General features: G+C 38.5%; 1 protein-coding gene across 1 annotated transcript; it reads left to right on the plus strand.

Moving 5' to 3' along the window:
* Positions 1 to 280: 280 nt before the first annotated feature.
* brd7 (bromodomain containing 7) lies at positions 281 to 17,430 on the plus strand. The gene is made up of 17 exons (XM_041785432.1): positions 281 to 389; positions 1,047 to 1,240; positions 1,329 to 1,422; positions 1,505 to 1,562; positions 1,654 to 1,798; positions 3,440 to 3,550; positions 6,064 to 6,236; positions 8,501 to 8,615; positions 8,958 to 9,033; positions 11,151 to 11,258; positions 11,354 to 11,489; positions 14,772 to 14,883; positions 14,991 to 15,038; positions 15,730 to 15,817; positions 16,427 to 16,570; positions 17,010 to 17,150; positions 17,259 to 17,430. Exons 1-17 carry the CDS (start codon positions 341 to 343, stop codon positions 17,300 to 17,302), a joined length of 1,836 nt encoding a protein of 611 aa, XP_041641366.1. The 5' UTR covers positions 281 to 340; the 3' UTR covers positions 17,303 to 17,430.
* Positions 17,431 to 17,457: the final 27 nt, after the last annotated feature.

Genomic DNA, 17,457 nt, shown 5'->3' on the forward strand with positions numbered 1-17,457 from the left:
ATTTAAGATGAAATCTGCTTGACTGTGTTGAAAGATTGTTATAAATAAAAAGAAACATTTCTAAATGTCCATATTGCTGGGTCTAACTGACAGAGTGGTAGTAGAGCCAAAGGGATGTTTATAAAAAATAAGTTTTCGAGGGTTTGGAATAGGGTTGAAGTTAAAAAACTGAGCGCACAGCGCCACCTACCGACGATGTAAGGGGTTGTATCAGCTCGCATTTTCACCGCCCATAAGACAGGGGGCGCTTGTGTTCTACATCGCTCTGCGTAGATCCCACTGTAGTGCTTCCGCTACAACTGATACATTGAGCAACCGGTTCCGATACAACATACAAACAATGGGCAAGAAGCACAAAAAGCACAAGTCGGAAAAACACGGATATGACGGTAATACCAAAACATATTTAAATGTGTGGTTAGTTAAGCAAATTTTAAATATTTTTTATTTAAACTGATTTTATTTCCAGCTTTCGCGGTTAGTCGACCATAGTGCCAATATTGCTAGCTCGCTAGCGTGTCATTCTACTTTAACTATCCGAGTGATTTACCTATTTACGTCCCGTATATTTCTATACAAATGCCGAGTATTGTTGGTAACAAAGTACCGCTGAAATAAGTTTTAGCTTTAACTTTTGTTTGTTTTCAACGTCCCACAAGATAGCTCGCTGCTGGCGGTGTTGTGGGTTTAAGGAGTGACCGTGTCAACTGGCGACTTGCAGCCAAACGTGCTGTGGTTGGTGTAGTTCTAAAAGCTGTTGTTTACAGAAAATCAAAATTTAGAGAATGTGGTATATATTTATTCGATGTTATAATTCTGTTATTGACTTTGAGACGAAAAAAAATGTTCAAAGAGGAATTTGCGGTATCTTTTTTTTGCCTTTGTTGAACTCGTAACCACAGACGCCTTCAGCTGTCCCTGGTTAACACGGTCACTCGTTAAACCGTTACACCGGCTACGCTTCTAGCTGTTCAGCCTCTACCATCTGTCAATTACAGTTGGCTGCGGATCCCTGTCTGATCCTTTTGTTGTTTTGATATCTGTAGACTACGGAGAGAGACCACTGAAGCTTGTGTTAAAAGTTTCTGGAAACGAAGTGACCACGGGAAGTTCCAGTCGGGATACTTTTTACGACGATCAACCGGTGGACTACGACAAACCAAAAGACAAGAAAAAGAAGAAGAAGAAGGATAAAGACAGGAGTATCGGGTCACCAGAGGATGACAGAGGAAGGAAAAAGGTATCGTCGCCCACAGCAACCTTCCACTCCGAAGAGTTTACAGACATTTTACAGGTAATATTATGTATTGTATGTACTATAATTTTAGATGACAAAGAAGAAGAAAGGACATGATGCGGATGGAGACGACGACCAGGATCAAAGCAGAACTCCTATCCGGTCAGAGTTGGACAAACTGGAAGGTAGTTTTTAGTTTACTCTTCTTAGCAAGTAACGTCAGTATCTTCTCTTAAATTTTCAACTATTTTTCTATTTTCCTCTCAGAAAAGGAACAAACGCCCTTGCAGGAAGCTTTAAATCAACTGATCAGACAGCTCCAAAGGTAAAACATTTTTCATGTCCTCTTGTCTTGTTCGGGATCAAGTAATTGTTTTCATAGTTCTTGAAAAGTTAATGTTTATTTTTCTCCGTAGGAAAGATCCCAGTGCATTCTTCTCATTCCCCGTGACGGACCTGATTGCTCCTGGCTACTCCTCCATAATCAAACGACCAATGGACTTTAGCACCATGAAGGAGAAAGTAAAGAAAGAGTGCTACCAGTCATTGGATGAACTCAAGGTACCTGCATGTGTTCTCTGCAGTCTGCTCCAACTAGGCACAGTGTTTATTCATAGCTTAACAGTTGAAAATCCCCAGCAAAACTTTCAAACATATTATCAATGGATACTCTGTTTTCAAACACATTGTTTACAGATATCATAGGCTTTATGATAGAAATATTGCAAACCTTTGCCGTATGATACCACTTGCAAATTTTGTTTCCAGATATTTTTCTGATAACGAAAATATTTCTAAAACTAGTAAAAAGTTTAAACTAAATCCCGATGTTTAAAGAAACATACACAAAGAAACGTTTAATCTCTTTTATTCCGACACTATTTATATTTTGGCAAATACATAACATAGACACAAATATGACATTCTGAAAGGTTAAACATTATTTATTATGCTAAAGTTGATTTTAGCTCATTGTCCATTTAAGCAGGAGAGGCTAAATGGCGATAAACTGATGATGTGCACAATGAAAAAGCCAACAAACATTAGACAGTGAACAGGTTGCAGCATTCTCTCTGCGCTGTAATATTTATCAACCATTATTTCTTATGAAATTGATCGGAGGTGCATTATTGTGCTTCTGAATATCCCTAAAATTTTTCATTTTTATTTTATGTATTATTTATTTTTAGATTTACTTTTGGGCTTTTCATGCCTTTATTCTATAGAGGAGGACAGTGGATAGAGTTGGAACGGGAGAGAGAATGGGGAGAGACATGTGGCAGAGGGCCACAGGCCGGATTCAAACCCAGGCACCTGCATGCATGGTTAACGCCTTAGACTGCTTGGCTAGCTGTGCACCCCACTTTTTAAAATTTAACCTTTATTTAACCAGGATTCATTTCCCATTGAGATACAAGAATCTCTTTTACAATGGAGTCCTGGCCAGGAAAGCAGTAGCAAAATAACAAAATGAAACGTGACGGACAGACAGGCCGCTGCAGTGTTTGGCTGCATCATCATGCTGATGATATCTGTGTAAATACTAAACGGCGAAATTAACTACAGTGTAACAGTTGAACTTCACTCTGTATATTGTACCACAGTGGTACAGTGATGTGTGTACAGTAGGCTATACATTGTTCAGCCGAAGTGCTGCACCCTTTATTCCCACGCTGTTGTCCGTTACTTGTTATCAGGGTCCGTATCACCCGCTCTGTGTGTCTGTGTCCAACATTACTGTTGCTGTTTAAAGTCCTTTTAATCCTTATCCACCCCGCTTTTTGCCGTGTTTGCTTCCTCGTGGGCACAGCAGGTGATCTCACGTGTACTGATGTAGTGCCGCCCTAGACCTAACCATCCGTGGGCAGTGTGTGGGCTGGCAGCAGGTCGGCACAGAGAAAATGCAGAAGAGCAGGTTGTAGTTTAACAGACATCAGAGCAACTCCACCTGGTGGAGATTTGGAGAGTACATGAGAGGGGAGTTCTTACAGTTTAGAGTCAATGCAGTGACACACTGATCATTAAGCATGCCATACACATTTACTATCAATGCACAGCTGGTTGAAAATCTGTAAATTTGTCCCTGAATGTCAAATATGCAGGGTTTAATGATTTAAAAAACACCCTGGCAAACAAACTGAAAATTAGATTCAACAAATATGATGTTTTAAATTGTTTGATGTGTTTTTGTCGTTGATGCAGGTGGACTTCAAGATAATGTGTGAAAATGCTATGATTTACAACAAACCTGAGACCATTTACCATAAAGCAGCTCGGAAATTGTTACACTCAGGAATGAAGATCTTGAGCCAGGTATGATTGTGAACATCTCACAGGCTACATACAAACCACACAGGAATAACAAACTGCTCAGACTGGTTCATTAAAAACAACCCTTTTAGCACCAAACAACCATTCAGCCATACAGTCATTTAAATACTTGTGTTTTGGTTAATATTTGCTATTTTTTTAACAATGCACAGGTATACGTTGATAATTAGTTAGTCACAATCAGACTATCGTAAGTCTAAAAGTCAGTGTGAGACCTTTCAACAGAAACGTCTTTAAACTCAGATAGTTTGTTCAGAAATTGTGTATATCTTATTCTCTGTCACATTATCTCTATATCATTATTTTACTTTCATCACACTGCAACAGTCTGTTTCTTGCTATAATCAACACATGGGGGCAGCAGACAATCTCTCAATCATGGATCACCAACCCTCCAGTTTGAGGAAATTTTCTCAAGCAAACATCTAATGATATGGTCTAAAATGAAGCTGTTTTACAGTAATGATTATTATGAATGGGGGGGCTGCCTGGTAATGAAACAATAATTACATAATAACAGTAATACAATATTGGAATTAGGATTTTATTGTTTCAAGTAGCCTAAAAGATAAAACCACATATTTTGTTTTAAAAAAGTATTGAAATAAAAAGGCTTAATTAAAAAAATAGTAATTAAAAGATATAGATTAAGAAGGTTCACATTTTCTTTCACTTTATTTTTTATTGGCGAACTCATTTTAAAACCTATTTTACAACCAAAAGTCTCAACAAATAATAAATATTAAACACCTTTTACACCTGCTTTTGTCTATCATTCCTTCCTCTTTCTCTCTCTTGAACTTCCCCTTATTTAGTGGCAGAAATCAGCTCAACTTAGTCTGAGAAAAGTTCACATCTGAGCTGACATTGTTTTGGAAGTCTGTGGTTGTAAAATTACTTTTATTTGACCCCCAAACAAAGCAGCTGTAAGGGACCTTTTGACAAGTTGTTGGGCTCCTAGTTCAAGTGGCTCAGATTGGATGTGAGTGCATGTTTGCTCAATAGATTTGTGTTTTGTCTCCTAGCAATGTTGGTAGGGTTTGATATCATTTGGGTTTTTTCTTGTACTGGTGTTTAATCGATACTATTTGTATGGTGCAGGTGTATTTTTTACAGAAAATAGTGTGTTGAAAGTCAGCAAAAGAATAAAACAGTCTGAGTATCATAAATGACTTGCAGAAATATCTTCATAAGATGCCAGTCCAACTTGGGAAAAGAAAAAAAAAACAGTGTAACTCAACACAGTAAAAAACACAAATTCCACATTTTTTCAATAGTATCAATATCTGGTTTAGGATGTGTTGATACCAGTACCATTTTGGTACAGGATTTCAATAATCATACCTAAATGTTTGATGAAATCACATTAATCAATTGTAAGGGGATTTAAATATACGAGGCATTCTGGTTTTAAATATCCTCTTGGGAGGAATGAATGTATAACAGGCCATCCATCCTTGATTCAAAGTTCATTTTTTTGTTGTCTCCTTTTGTAGCTCTTTGGGGTCCACGATCACGCTGGCGTGATTTCATCATACGCTACTTTTGTCGCTTGACAGCCTGAAAACAAAGCCACACTTTGCATTGCAATCACTTGGTTTGGAGAGCATGGTCTTTGAGCTTTCTTTCAGTTTTTGTTTGATGTCAATAGGCCAAGTAAAAGGAAGTATAGTCATTTTAATTTGATATAAAAATTAGTGTTACACATAGGAGACAGTGGACTACATGGTCTACAGGATTGGCAATGGTATTTTTTTTTTCATAATTTCAGCATATTGTAATTTCTTTTTAAAATGACAATATATTGTTTTAAATAACACTTTTTAAAAATCAGTTTTTGTGTGGTGTTGTGTTTTTGAATGATCTGTATCTAATACAGTAACTTAAACTTTAAAAAAAAGTAGTTTTCATTTTATAAAGTTGAGGTAGTGCCGAAAAAGATTATACCAAACATGAGCATAGTATTCATTTTCTGAGTGGTTTATTTTGTCAAAAATTAACAAAAGAGCCAAATAGCCAGTGGACCGCTAAGGGCTAATGTAGAGCATCTCATGTCTGCTTTCCCAGCCTCACTTTGTGTCTCCCGTTGTTTTCCTGAAACCTTACAATCAGCTGATTCCATTACGTGTTTCTGGACTCTCACACCCGCTATATTCATTCCCAATGCCTCATCTGATTAAATGATCTTGGTCTTTGAAATTGCTACTGTTAAAACAAGCATCAGTTGTACTATTTGAAATAGATTTTTCTTTGGTGCAGGTAGCCTGGTGGTTATGTGCACAGTCCAGTGGCTGCCGTCCTCTAATTTGGTAGCCCAAGTTCCGATCTGGCCCATGTCTTCTATTCTGCACTATTGCCTACTCTCTCTCTACCTATTTTCGTACTTTATTCACTGTATTTTATTTCAAATAAAAGGCATAAATAGTGTCCAAAAATAAATTCCATCATCATTAATGGATATTTTTTCTTTTTTTTCCCAAATCATCTTTCTTTAGGAGAGGCTGGAGAGTTTGAAGCAGAGCATAGAGTTTATGTCTGGCCTCGATCCCTCTGCAAAACAGACAGTGAAGCCTGAGGACCAGAGTAGCACCAGCCTTGACCAGAATGGAGAAAGACCAAGCACCGCCACAGACAGTAGCGAGAGCTCCCAGACACCCAGCACACCCAGGTACTTCAATCAATCAATTCTTATTTGTATAGCAACAATTCATAACACAAGATATCTAAAGACACTTCACAAAGACGGCAGCTCTAGACCATACCTTTTGTGTCTCAGAATAATAAAGACCCAAGGTTAATCACCATGAGATTGAAAAACCTTCACTTTAAGAGGCACGAACTATGAGCAGAACCAGACTCATGTTGACAGCAAATCGCCTGAGACCGCACTGAGGTTCAAAGGGGAAGGGGGATAGGTGGTGGAGGAGAAGCAGGAAGAGAGAAGAGGGGGTAGCAGAAAAAGGGACAAGAGAAACAACAAAACAAAAAATGGAAGCAAAGTTCATGGCTGTCATGGCCATGCCATTTTGTTGAATATGAATTAGGGCTGTCAAGATTAATCAAGTTAAATAGGATTGTTTAATGTCCACAATTAGTGCACTAATGTTTTTCAATCGTGGTCAGTCACATGATTTATTGACCCTCTCAGCACACTTTGGTTAATCCACATCACTGTCTTCCTGTAGGCACAGTGATGTAAAATAAATCCTGCACTGCTCCTTGATGGCTAATTTCACTGAAAAAAACACAGACAGCTCAGTGGAAAAGCCAGAAGTCATCATTCTGCACATTGTGTTATCAAACATTTATCTTTTTAATGCTCCTGTCTTTTCAATCCATAACAAGTTCCTTTTTCTGTGTTTAAGTTCGTATCTTAATCTCTGATCTACCAATAAAAGCAGGCCTGTATCCAAACAGGAAGTCGGTTACCTTTTAGTTTAAGAAAGTAGAAAAATCCAAAATGACACAAAAAACAATATAAAATGCAAAATATAATTTTGAAATGCAAAAAATGTGCGATTAGCTACACAAATTCTGATATTAATTAAAATTGAAAATCTTAATCATTTGACTGCCCTAACATGAATCTTATATCAATACTGATGATTGCAATATGTAAAGAATTAGCAATAACAACTATGGCTGATAGAAAACAGAACAATGTTATATGAGCATTAGCAGCTAGGATGATAATAACATAAAACTATTATTAATATCACTAAGAGTGTAGAGTTTCTCTTAGACTGTTAGAATAATGAGAATAGAAGTAAGGATGGTGTTAGTAGATGAAGAAGTTGTAGATGCAGTCTTATGGCTTGAATGCATACAGAGATAAAGAGAGAGAAGCTCAGTGTGCTCTAAACCTGAAGCTGCATAACTAAGGGCTGGTCCAGACCTGAGCCAGCCCAAACTTTAAGTCTTATCAAAGAGGAAAGTTTTAAGCCTACTCTTAAAGGTGGAGAGCGTCTGCATCTCCAACCCTGACGGGTAGATGACTCCTAAGGAAAGGGGTTAATAACTGAAGGATCTAGCTCCAACAATACTTTTAGAGAGGGTGCCACGATCAGGCCGGGTCCTTGCCTCTGTTGCCATCACACATGTTTCCTTTACTCAGAGCCATGTGGCACAGCAGCAGCTCTGAAGCAAGGATTTTCCAGATTTAAATGGGAGCAGTGAAAGGATTTTCATTCAGTAATGAGCTGTTTTAGTTTCATGGTTTAAATAAAAAGTGAGCTATCTTCTGCTGATCAAGACATGACAACATTCTTTTAATTTGAATATATAATAATAAAACTAAACTGAAGTGACCAGCTTGATTGCCACAGTTGAAAGCTTAAAGAAGAACTATATTACAAAACAGGGAGGCAAGGTTAAGGCCAAGTTGTCACATCAGCTAGAGGTCAAGATGCAGCATGTTGATGGAAGCATTTTTTAACAGTATCAGCTCTGTTGGTCTGTTTTTCTCTCCCACCACATCAGAGTTAAAGTCAAACAATGAAAGGAATGCCTTGAAGCATGCTTGGTTTTGTTTTCCCTCATGGCTGAGCATCCTTGAAATCAGTGTTGTTTTCTGGTGGTGTAATCAATCCTGACGATGAAAGTTGCGTGTCAGATATGACTCACCGTCAGAGGAAACAGCAGCGAAAGCTTTACTTTGCTGTTTTTCATTCTGATTTCTCGTTCTGTGTTACATCATCTGAGACCTGCATATGAAATCTTCCAATGGCATGTATTGGTGTCAATGTTGCTCTCACAAGTAGATTACCTAAAGAAATCAGGTTGAACGTAGGAGTTTGATGAACAGAAACACTTGTCACCCTGCAGCATTTTGCTGCTGTGTGCAAGTTTTCCATTCTCACGACAAAAGAAAAGCTTCGTCATTCATGGTCGATGTGTCTCAATCGCTGTCTTTCGATTTGTGTTTCTTTATAGACAGGACAAGGACTCCAAGGACGAAGCAGCAAAAGCAGAGAAAGAGCTTGAGGAAATTCGCAAGGTCATCGAGGAGTCTGGAGGAAAGCTGTCCAACAGGATGCTGCAGTGTGATGTGAGAGCTTAGGGTTAAACAATGATTCTATTCCTCTTACCTAACTTAAATATCTGCAATGAAAAATATCCTGACTCCTGCTCTAGCATGATGACAACATGAAAGAGAAGTATTAGATTTAAAAACCTTGGCTGTAATAATTTCAGCTCTTCTGTTTAGGTGAATGAAGGGTTTGATGTTTAAGACACTTTGAACCATTAGCTTAGAGAAATAAGAATTTGAGTCCTTGAAGTTGAAGCCATTAAGTGATCACTATTCATGCTCTCCAAGTCTGTCCCAAATGTTTGGCAGCAACATGGCCTTTTCTCTGAATCCTGATATTATAAACCATTTGTTGTTTAGTTGGAGTTTGCAAGACGGAAGTCTGATGGCTCCACCACTCTGGCAATCCTCAACCCAGCAGATCCATCAGTGGGAGGTGAGTCCAGCTGGAATAAACAAAGAACTCAAATAAGCAATGCATTCATCCAACAGAAAACTGAAAGGCAACTGTTAAAGTCCATTATTTTTAATCTCCTTTTTTAACTTAACAACTCAACTCCTGCATCAGTTTGTCTATTTCCAACACATCTGCACAAGAAAACATGGGGATTTAACAAAATGTAAATCACCATAACTATGTTGAACCAACGCTTGAGCTCAAAAGTAGCCTAGTTTGAACAGAAGTTGGAGTTTACCCACTACTGACATTTACTGGTGTGGATCAGCTGAAATAGTTCAACTTGGGTTTAATTTATAACTTAGACCTTTTACCTGTAGGTGTAAAGTTTTTGTAAAATACCGTTGTCCTGCTGCATCGTTTTGAGGGTGGGAAAATTTGGACAGGGAGGAGAAAGTGCATAGTTTTCCCTTAAATCCCCTCCTGCTTTAGGCCCTGTTTACACAACATTTTCAGTTGAAAACGCAAAACTTTTGTAGCCTTTTGCCTGTCCATTTATACAAGAACGGCGTTTTGAATGCCTGAAAACAGAACAATTTGGAAATGGGCTCCAGAGTAAATAGTTTTCAAAACTCCCCCATCTCCATGTAAACAAGGAAAACAACACTTTCTGAAAACATTTTGGATATTTTGCCCGGTTCAGAACAAAAATTTGCGATGAACCAAGATAGTTTAAAATGTCACTTGGGAAAGTTGCAGCTGTCTGAACTGAACAGCTCCAATCTGATAATGTTGCCTGTGACTCAGTTCTTCACATCGCAGCAGATGGTTTTTGATTTTGCAAGCAGATAAATGTTAAAAAGGAAACCAAGGTTTTGTTTGAATGGACTATAAATGCTCTGGAATACATGTTCAAAGTAGAATATTTCAGCAGATAAAGCACACTGTCAGTTTTAGAAATGATTCTGTCTCTTTTTTTTCTTATTCATGCACACAAACGTCAGACTCTCACCTCTATCGGTTGTAATCACTTGTCCATGAGAAATTCAAGGCTGTGGGAGCTAAATTTGAAAAGGATTTTTCCGAGCAGATATGCAAGTTATAACAAGACTAAACTTGCAAAGCATTTTTGTGATTATTTGTGCTGTGGAATTTTACTGCTATGCTACAGTGGTGATGACTAAGGAATCATCCTGCTGATAGTGTGATATTAGACATCAAGATGATAAAGATACAGGAGAAAACCAGTTAATGTGCAATACTGTCCTTCTTGTAGAGACAGATTTATTGAACAGTAATTTAAGAAATAATTCACGCTAAACTGAGTGACTATGAGAGTATGGAAATAATGAATCAAGTCTTCCAGTCACAGCGATCTGAACTCACAAGTTTTTAGAATGTTTCAGAAAAGGCTGTCGCAAGTAGTCGAGAGTTTTGCCTCGTCTCATCAGGAATCTTTGGTCTGGACTTGGATTGGGCAGTATTCACATTTTGATATTGTCCTACTCTCCCCACATTCTACAGGGGTATACAGGATTACTGCCAGGTGTTTAAAACCAGTGTTGCTGAAGCACTTGTCAGCATGCAGGCGCAAGCACAGCGAGCAGTGCGTACACCCTTACTGCATTCATACCTTTACCAAAATACTAAGAGTCTAAACAAAAATGTTTATGAGGCAATGCTTACAGGATGGAAGTGATTTCTAGTTGAAGCATTATTTTTAAACTTAAGTAAAATTACCAACATTTAAATAGAGGATCAAAATAAAGTTTCACTCTTTTTTCCTCTCAATCTACAACACATAACAACCTCTCTTTTCTTCCCTCAAATATGAATATTTATAATAAGGACGGTGGTGTAGATGTCCTTATTACCAGTGAACTGCACATTTTTTTCCTGTTTTCAGTTATCAATTGAATTTTATTAAAAGTCAACAATATTAAACATTCACTGGTACAAGCTTGAAAACAGGAACTTTTCTTGTTTTCCAATCCATGATTGACAACTATTTATAGATTTTAGTCGTGCTAGCACCATAAAGTGATTGCTTTGTAAAAAATGACCCAGAGCTATTGTGAATCAGTTTATATAAAATAATAGGATTTGGGAGAAATATTTCTAGAAGTTGGTAAAGTGTGCAATTGTCTTTGTTACAGATGCTGGTTACTGTGCTGTGAAACTGGGCATGATGTCCAATCGGTTGCAAAGTGGTGTGAACACTCTACAGGGCTTCAGGGAGGACAAGAGGAACAGAACCACTCCAGGTACATCATGTTTCTGCACACTTATAAAATCAGACCTCCTCTTGTTGTTTGAGCTGACAAGTTAGATAACGAGCCGTTGATCACACTTTCCATAGTGTCCTACATCAACTACGGTCCGTTCACCTCCTACGCTCCCACCTACGACTCCAGCTTCGCCAACATCAGCAAAGAGGAGTCTGACCTGCTTTACATGTCATATGGCGAGGAGTCCAGCCTGCAGGGCTCAGACAGGTATGTGCAGCAAGACCACAAATGCACTCACAGCTCTGTGGCATTCACACAAAACGTCACTGGAGGCATTCCTGGCTGATTACTCTCCAGATGTTTCTCTTTTGCTCCGAGGTCATTCAGCCCAGAGGAGGGGCTGCTGCCGTTGGCTGCAGACTGTGCCTCATCATGACTTCTAATGCTGTTTCATGTATATAATCCTCCCACTGTACACTCATGACAGCCCTGAGTTACTGCATCTCCTCCAGGAACTCTGCTGATTGACTTTGAAGACTTTGCATGGTTCATACTTTTAATATCCTGAGTGTGTATCTGGGCCAAACATCTGCAGAGTCAGTTAAATCTTAATCTTAATATTAGTAAGTCCTTTGTAATTGTACTTAATTATTGTTAACTTAATTATTTACAGTTGTTACTTAACATTTTCTTACAGCTTTACTAAATTCAATAACTTCTTCAGATTCTTTCAGCCATAGGGTTGCTATCTGGTGGGCTTCTTAAGAAACTCTGGGGGGTATACCACAAAGCATTTCAGCATACCCAGGCTTTCTTTAAGTACACTGGCTTGGGTCAACAAAGCCTTAAGCTGTAGTTGGAGAAAACAGATACCACAAAGCTGGTTAGCAACTTTCTCTGTAAACTCAGGTTTTCTGCTTTAAGCTGTGTGTGTGCTCTCAGAAAAAGGAGTGTTTAGCGCATCATTGAACACTTATTCTGTTTTTAGGAGGAACACCCACCAGTTGTCTGATTCTGTCAGAATAAAATAATAAAAAATGACAAAGAGGCTTACAAAAATGTGACTGCAGTTAAACCATGCCTCACTAGGCTTTTCCGGGTTGAGTAGGGACCAGTGGTGCTCAGTGCACCAACCTGTGCTGTTAATGTCTTGTTTTGAATTTAGGACTCTGTTCATTAAAAACAGAACTCCATATGGTGTTTTTACTAAACACTAATCCAACATTTTTGTTTCATGGATGGTTTCATTTTTCATGAAGGAGAAAAGCTGTTTATAATGGCCTTTCTGGTTTGTGCTGCAAGCATGACCCAGAAAGACGACTATTAACACCTTTTCTCTGTCATGTAAATTTCATCCAAAACACTGGTTTATTGTGTACAAAACAATGTCGTTTAATCAAATATTTGATTAAAGTTCATTTAAATTAATCTTTTGAATTAATTTTATTCACTAGATTACAGGGTCTATTAATTTCATTATAGTCTGAGTTTTTGTTTAAAACCAGCCGTGTTGAATGTCCTTTACAGCAGTAGTTCTCAACTGGTGGGTCGGGAAACAAAAGTGGGTCGCAGAGCTGTTTTAGTGGGTCAGGAAGGCATGCCTGAAAAAAAAAAAAAAAAAAATGAAATGAAGTCCATGATGTGTGGAAGGTCTAAGCAGACAGATACATTTGGTTTTACTCTGTTTTTCCATGGTAATGAGTATATTTCAAGATCTTAACTTAATTAACTCCTTTTCTGGGGGAAACAAAACTGTTTTTTTCATGTTAAAGTTCTTGTTGGTCAAGATGTCAAGAAATCAACCACAAAAAAAAAAAAAAAAAATACAGTGTATTCAGGCATGTCAGTTAAGGGTTTTATCAATGGCACATTTGTCCTGTCTCTTCAGTCACACAGTGCTGTGAAAAAGTATTTGCCCCCTTTCTGATTCCTGATTTTTTTCTGTGTATTTATCACACGTAAATGTTTCAGATCATCAAACCAATTTTAAAGACCACCCTAGTGAATACAAAATGCAGTTTTTAAGTAATTATTTATTTCTTAAGGGGAAAAAAGTCTAAACTTATCTCTAGGGCTGCAGTAATAGATTCTTTTTGTAATCGAGTACTCTATCGATTCTTCTGGCGATTAATCGAGTACTCTAAAAAGAAATATTGCATTTTTTTTATCAGTCACTTTTGCTTTTTCAAGAGAAGTAGTACTTGACAAATGAGAAAAGCGGCTGGGTCCCTTAAAATGAACTACCTCTTTATTAAAAATTGGTATTAACAGGTTCTCTAAAAATATTTAACAAATTGCAACCAAGTTCTGATGACAATTTACATTTCTTGAAGTTACAAAGAAAAGAAGTTAAATAATTACATTAGATTATGCCATATTTAGGGTTTTAGGGATCCTCACATTATAGCAAGAATAAAGTTTTATGATTCACACAGTGGCCTGATGATGTCTGAAAGGGGAACCTTTAGATTACAGGAATATGGTCTATTTTTTCAAAGAGACAGACAGACGGACCCAAAAAGAGAAATAAAAGTGGGAATTTTACTCAAAACAAATGAGTAACAATAGTGCTGACACCCTCCAGGGTTTGTCAGTTAGTTGATCAATCAGCTGTCATCCATCTAAAAGAGAGAGAAGTGTGAAGCAGTGGGCGATTAAGTAGATAGAGAGAAAGAGAGAGTGTCAGTTGTTGCAAACCAGACAGTGAAGGAGAAAAATAAGATGTTATTTTCTGATTGTCTCATAGCAGTTATGCTCTGAAGAACTTGGACACTCATTGACAACTCATATATATATATAAAGTAAAGTAGTAGGATTTCATTACAGACAGGAGAAAGACAGACATTTCAATTTCTGGTCCCTAAAAGTTTTTTTTTTACATCCCAACCTGTGGATTTTTTTTCTCCAGTTCCCCTCAACAAATACAAGCTGCATGCTGTCTGGGCAGTAATTATATATTGCGATATTATATTACACAGGATGAAACAAGTGGGTCCTATAACTTGTTGTCATTATAAAACCAGACAAACGTTATCTGAAAGTTACATTGTATATGATTAAAAAGTTATTGTGCAATAATCAATACAAAATCTGACAGACGATTTTAAGCCAACTGAGTAGCACGTCAGTTACCATGGTGATGGAGCCAGATTTAAGAGAGCCAGCCTCATGACACTGAAACCTTTGAGTTTAGGTTCAACAGATGAGGCTTATCCTCTAATCTCGCTCTATGGTACACCCCCCAGATCTCTGTGTTTTGAATGATTGTGGTGAAAACATTTCTCATGACTCTGTGGTAACAGCTGTACTCTGTCTAAGCCTTTATTTCTCTTTATGTGAAACATGCTATATGGTTTAAATACTGTTCATAGCAGGTCTTTGGCAGGCTCAGTTAGGGTAGGAGTTTGCAGGAGGATAACTTTTTTCTTCACTGTCAGCAGAGTCAACAGCTACTTCACATTATTCTTGGCTGAGGGAGTGATGTTAATTTTCACCCTGCTGCTGTTAAGGAAACATGAACCTTTAATGTTGTGTATGTGTGTTTGGCAGCCTGTCGGAGTTTTTGGCCAAATCAGACGAGTACATTTTCAAACTGGCAGATAATATCTTGGATGCGATGACAAATGGAGAGCATTCAAAAACCCTGAAGGAGACGGAGAATGTAAGCACCTAATATGAGATCTGGACTGATCCAGGTTCAGGCTAACGGCTCAGAATACAGCCTAAAAGAGTTTTCACTGAGTGATTGTTGTTTCTTTGCCTGTTCAGCAGGTGGAGGAGGATACAAATGCACAAGAGGAGAAGGATGACACAGAGGTGAGTGAATGCTGAAATCTGGAGCTTATTCCCACCAAAAAGCTGTCCTCTGTGATTAACAGCATCCACGCCTCTCTTGAGTAGCTCTAATGAAACAAACATTTTACATAATGTGATGTAAGGACGTGGAGCTCCTGCTGCTCAGCTCATGTTTTTGTATTTTGCCTCGTGTGTGGATGCTTCATTTTACTTTGACGTTTTAGATGACCTCTGCAGATGGTTACTGCATCAACCAGCTGTGTCAACATAGCAGAGGCCTGCCTTCAGCCATGATCCATCCACACATGGAAAGAACATTTCCCTTTAAAAAACAGCCGTGCCACTCATTCACTGCTCGCTGTTGAAGAATTTGGAGAGGCCCATGTTTTCTTCCAGCACTCGCTGGCTGCCAAGGAGCTGAATTGCTCCTCAGAGCAGCGCAGGAAACCAAGGAACATCCCCCCCTCCATTGCACACAGCAGCCTTCTGTACTGCCCGATTGCTGTTCTTGGCTGCTCTCCAGTTTACTCTCATCCCCTGCCCGGGTGTTGCAGCTTTTCATTAGGGTTTGATTATATCGGAATGAGGTAGCAGCGTGACTAAAGAAGCATCAAAAGGCCTGGATGTTCCCTTGAAGCGTCAGCTGTCTGTTGTGGAATGTTTTTTTTAAGTCTGACTCAACATGTTGCCCCCTCTCCTTTGTGTCTTGTAGGTAGCTGAACCCGAAGCACCCATCAGTAACAGGCTCGACTTCCTGCACTTCGCTGCAAGCCTGCAGGAGGCTGAGAAGCTTTCTGGGGGTAAAACTTTTCTTTTAGTACTTTTTACATAAACCTTTCATTTTCATAATTAATCAGAAAAACTGCAGCAATTAAAATCATTTCAAACACAGAATTAATCTCTTTTAAAGCCGTTAAAGAATTTATGTTTTATAATTTCCCACCAACTTGTAAACATAGTCATCTACTAATAAATAATAGTCATTAATTAATGACAACCCACTCTTATTGAGGCCATGAATATGAAATGCCTAACAGGAAACAGCCTGGTCAGGCCTGAATGCGTGAACAAAGAAATTCATAATTACCCTCTTAATGCTGTTTTGCCATTTAGGTTATTCAAACAACAAAAAAGCAGCTCTCATCTAAAGCAGCTGATAGATTTTTTTTTCTTTCCATTTAGCGTCCCATTATGTTTCCTCTTAGATCTTTCTAACAGCCCATCAGAGTTGTTTCTCTCCCTCTGCTCTCTCAGCACTCAGACGTTAATGTAACAGTGGAAAAGAAAGGACATGTTGTGTTCAACACTGAGGACAGGTGGGGTTACTGACCAGGTAACACGAGGAACTCAAAGAAAAAAAGCAATAACTGAATGTGTGTCGTCTTTCTTCTCCCCTCCGTCCGTCACAGAGGCCCTGCACTTCCAGCAGAAACTGGATGAGACTACAAAGCTCCTGCGAGACCTGCAGGAAGCTCAGCGGGAGCGCCTGAGCACCAAGCAGCCGCCGAACATGATCTGCCTACTCGCCCCGACAGCCAAGGAGCTGGAGCTGGGTAAGAGCCTCTGATAGACCTTTTTGTTCTTTATTATAACAACTGCCACCACCACTGTTGCCTTCTAACACTTCAATTAGCTCTTCACCATCCTGCACAAATGTTTGTGTTTTAGCTTAGATTTTTTATTTAAATTGCCACTTAGTGCCGGTGTGACTTTTCAAATCAAATAATAGAGCTGGCTATCTTTACTACTGATTAGGTAAATATTTAGCTAAAATTATTTCCTGGTTAGTGTAGCTTATTGTGGATACAGGAAGTGCACACAGGTGGGCTGCTATCATAATTACATCATTGGACAGGCTTATTACACCTGACATCATCAAACAGAGGCAAAATTAATTTGGGGGATGTCAGAGCATTTTCATGACTTTACAATCCTGTAGAAAAATCCAAACTACTATTTTCTCTTGTTTCTTTTCCATCTCTCTGTCTACAGCTGAAAAGGTGACAGGAAACCTGGCTGAGTTAACAGGTCAGGTGGCCCCGTGTGATGTCAGCAGTGTGTATGGCATCAGGAGAGCCATGGGCGTCGCTTTACCTCCAGAACCACCTGAGCCATTCATTGACCTCACAACTGGTAACAACTGTACTAAAAATATTGGCACCCATGCTGTTTTTACCTCTGTTATCTTAATAAAACACTTTCAAGATGTTGCACATCTAATTTATTCTCTCTGTGTTTCAGTTCAGGAGATGGTTGAACCAATGGAGACCTTTTCCAGCTGTTAGGATACAGCTCCAGTCATCACTGTGTAATCAAATTCCACATTTCCATTTTCATAAGTTGATAATTGTAGAAAAAGGTGCTCTTTGTGTCATTTGTATGTATTTCATTTAATAAACTTCTTTTCTATAAACAATGGCTGTTATGAAATAATGGAGAC

This window comes from Cheilinus undulatus, linkage group 1 (assembly GCF_018320785.1).
Source record: "Cheilinus undulatus linkage group 1, ASM1832078v1, whole genome shotgun sequence".
NCBI classification, from domain to species: Eukaryota; Metazoa; Chordata; class Actinopteri; order Labriformes; family Labridae; genus Cheilinus; species Cheilinus undulatus.

Bases quoted from the DNA above. Each gene is read 5' to 3' on its own strand.
- brd7 (XM_041785432.1), top strand. From the start codon at position 341: ATGGGCAAGAAGCACAAAAAGCACAAGTCGGAAAAACACGGATATGAC. The intron at 1,423-1,504 runs GTAGTTTTTAGT...TTTTCCTCTCAG, and splicing joins AGAGTTGGACAAACTGGAAG to AAAAGGAACAAACGCCCTTG. The intron at 15,818-16,426 runs GTAAAACTTTTC...CGTCCGTCACAG, and splicing joins GGCTGAGAAGCTTTCTGGGG to AGGCCCTGCACTTCCAGCAG.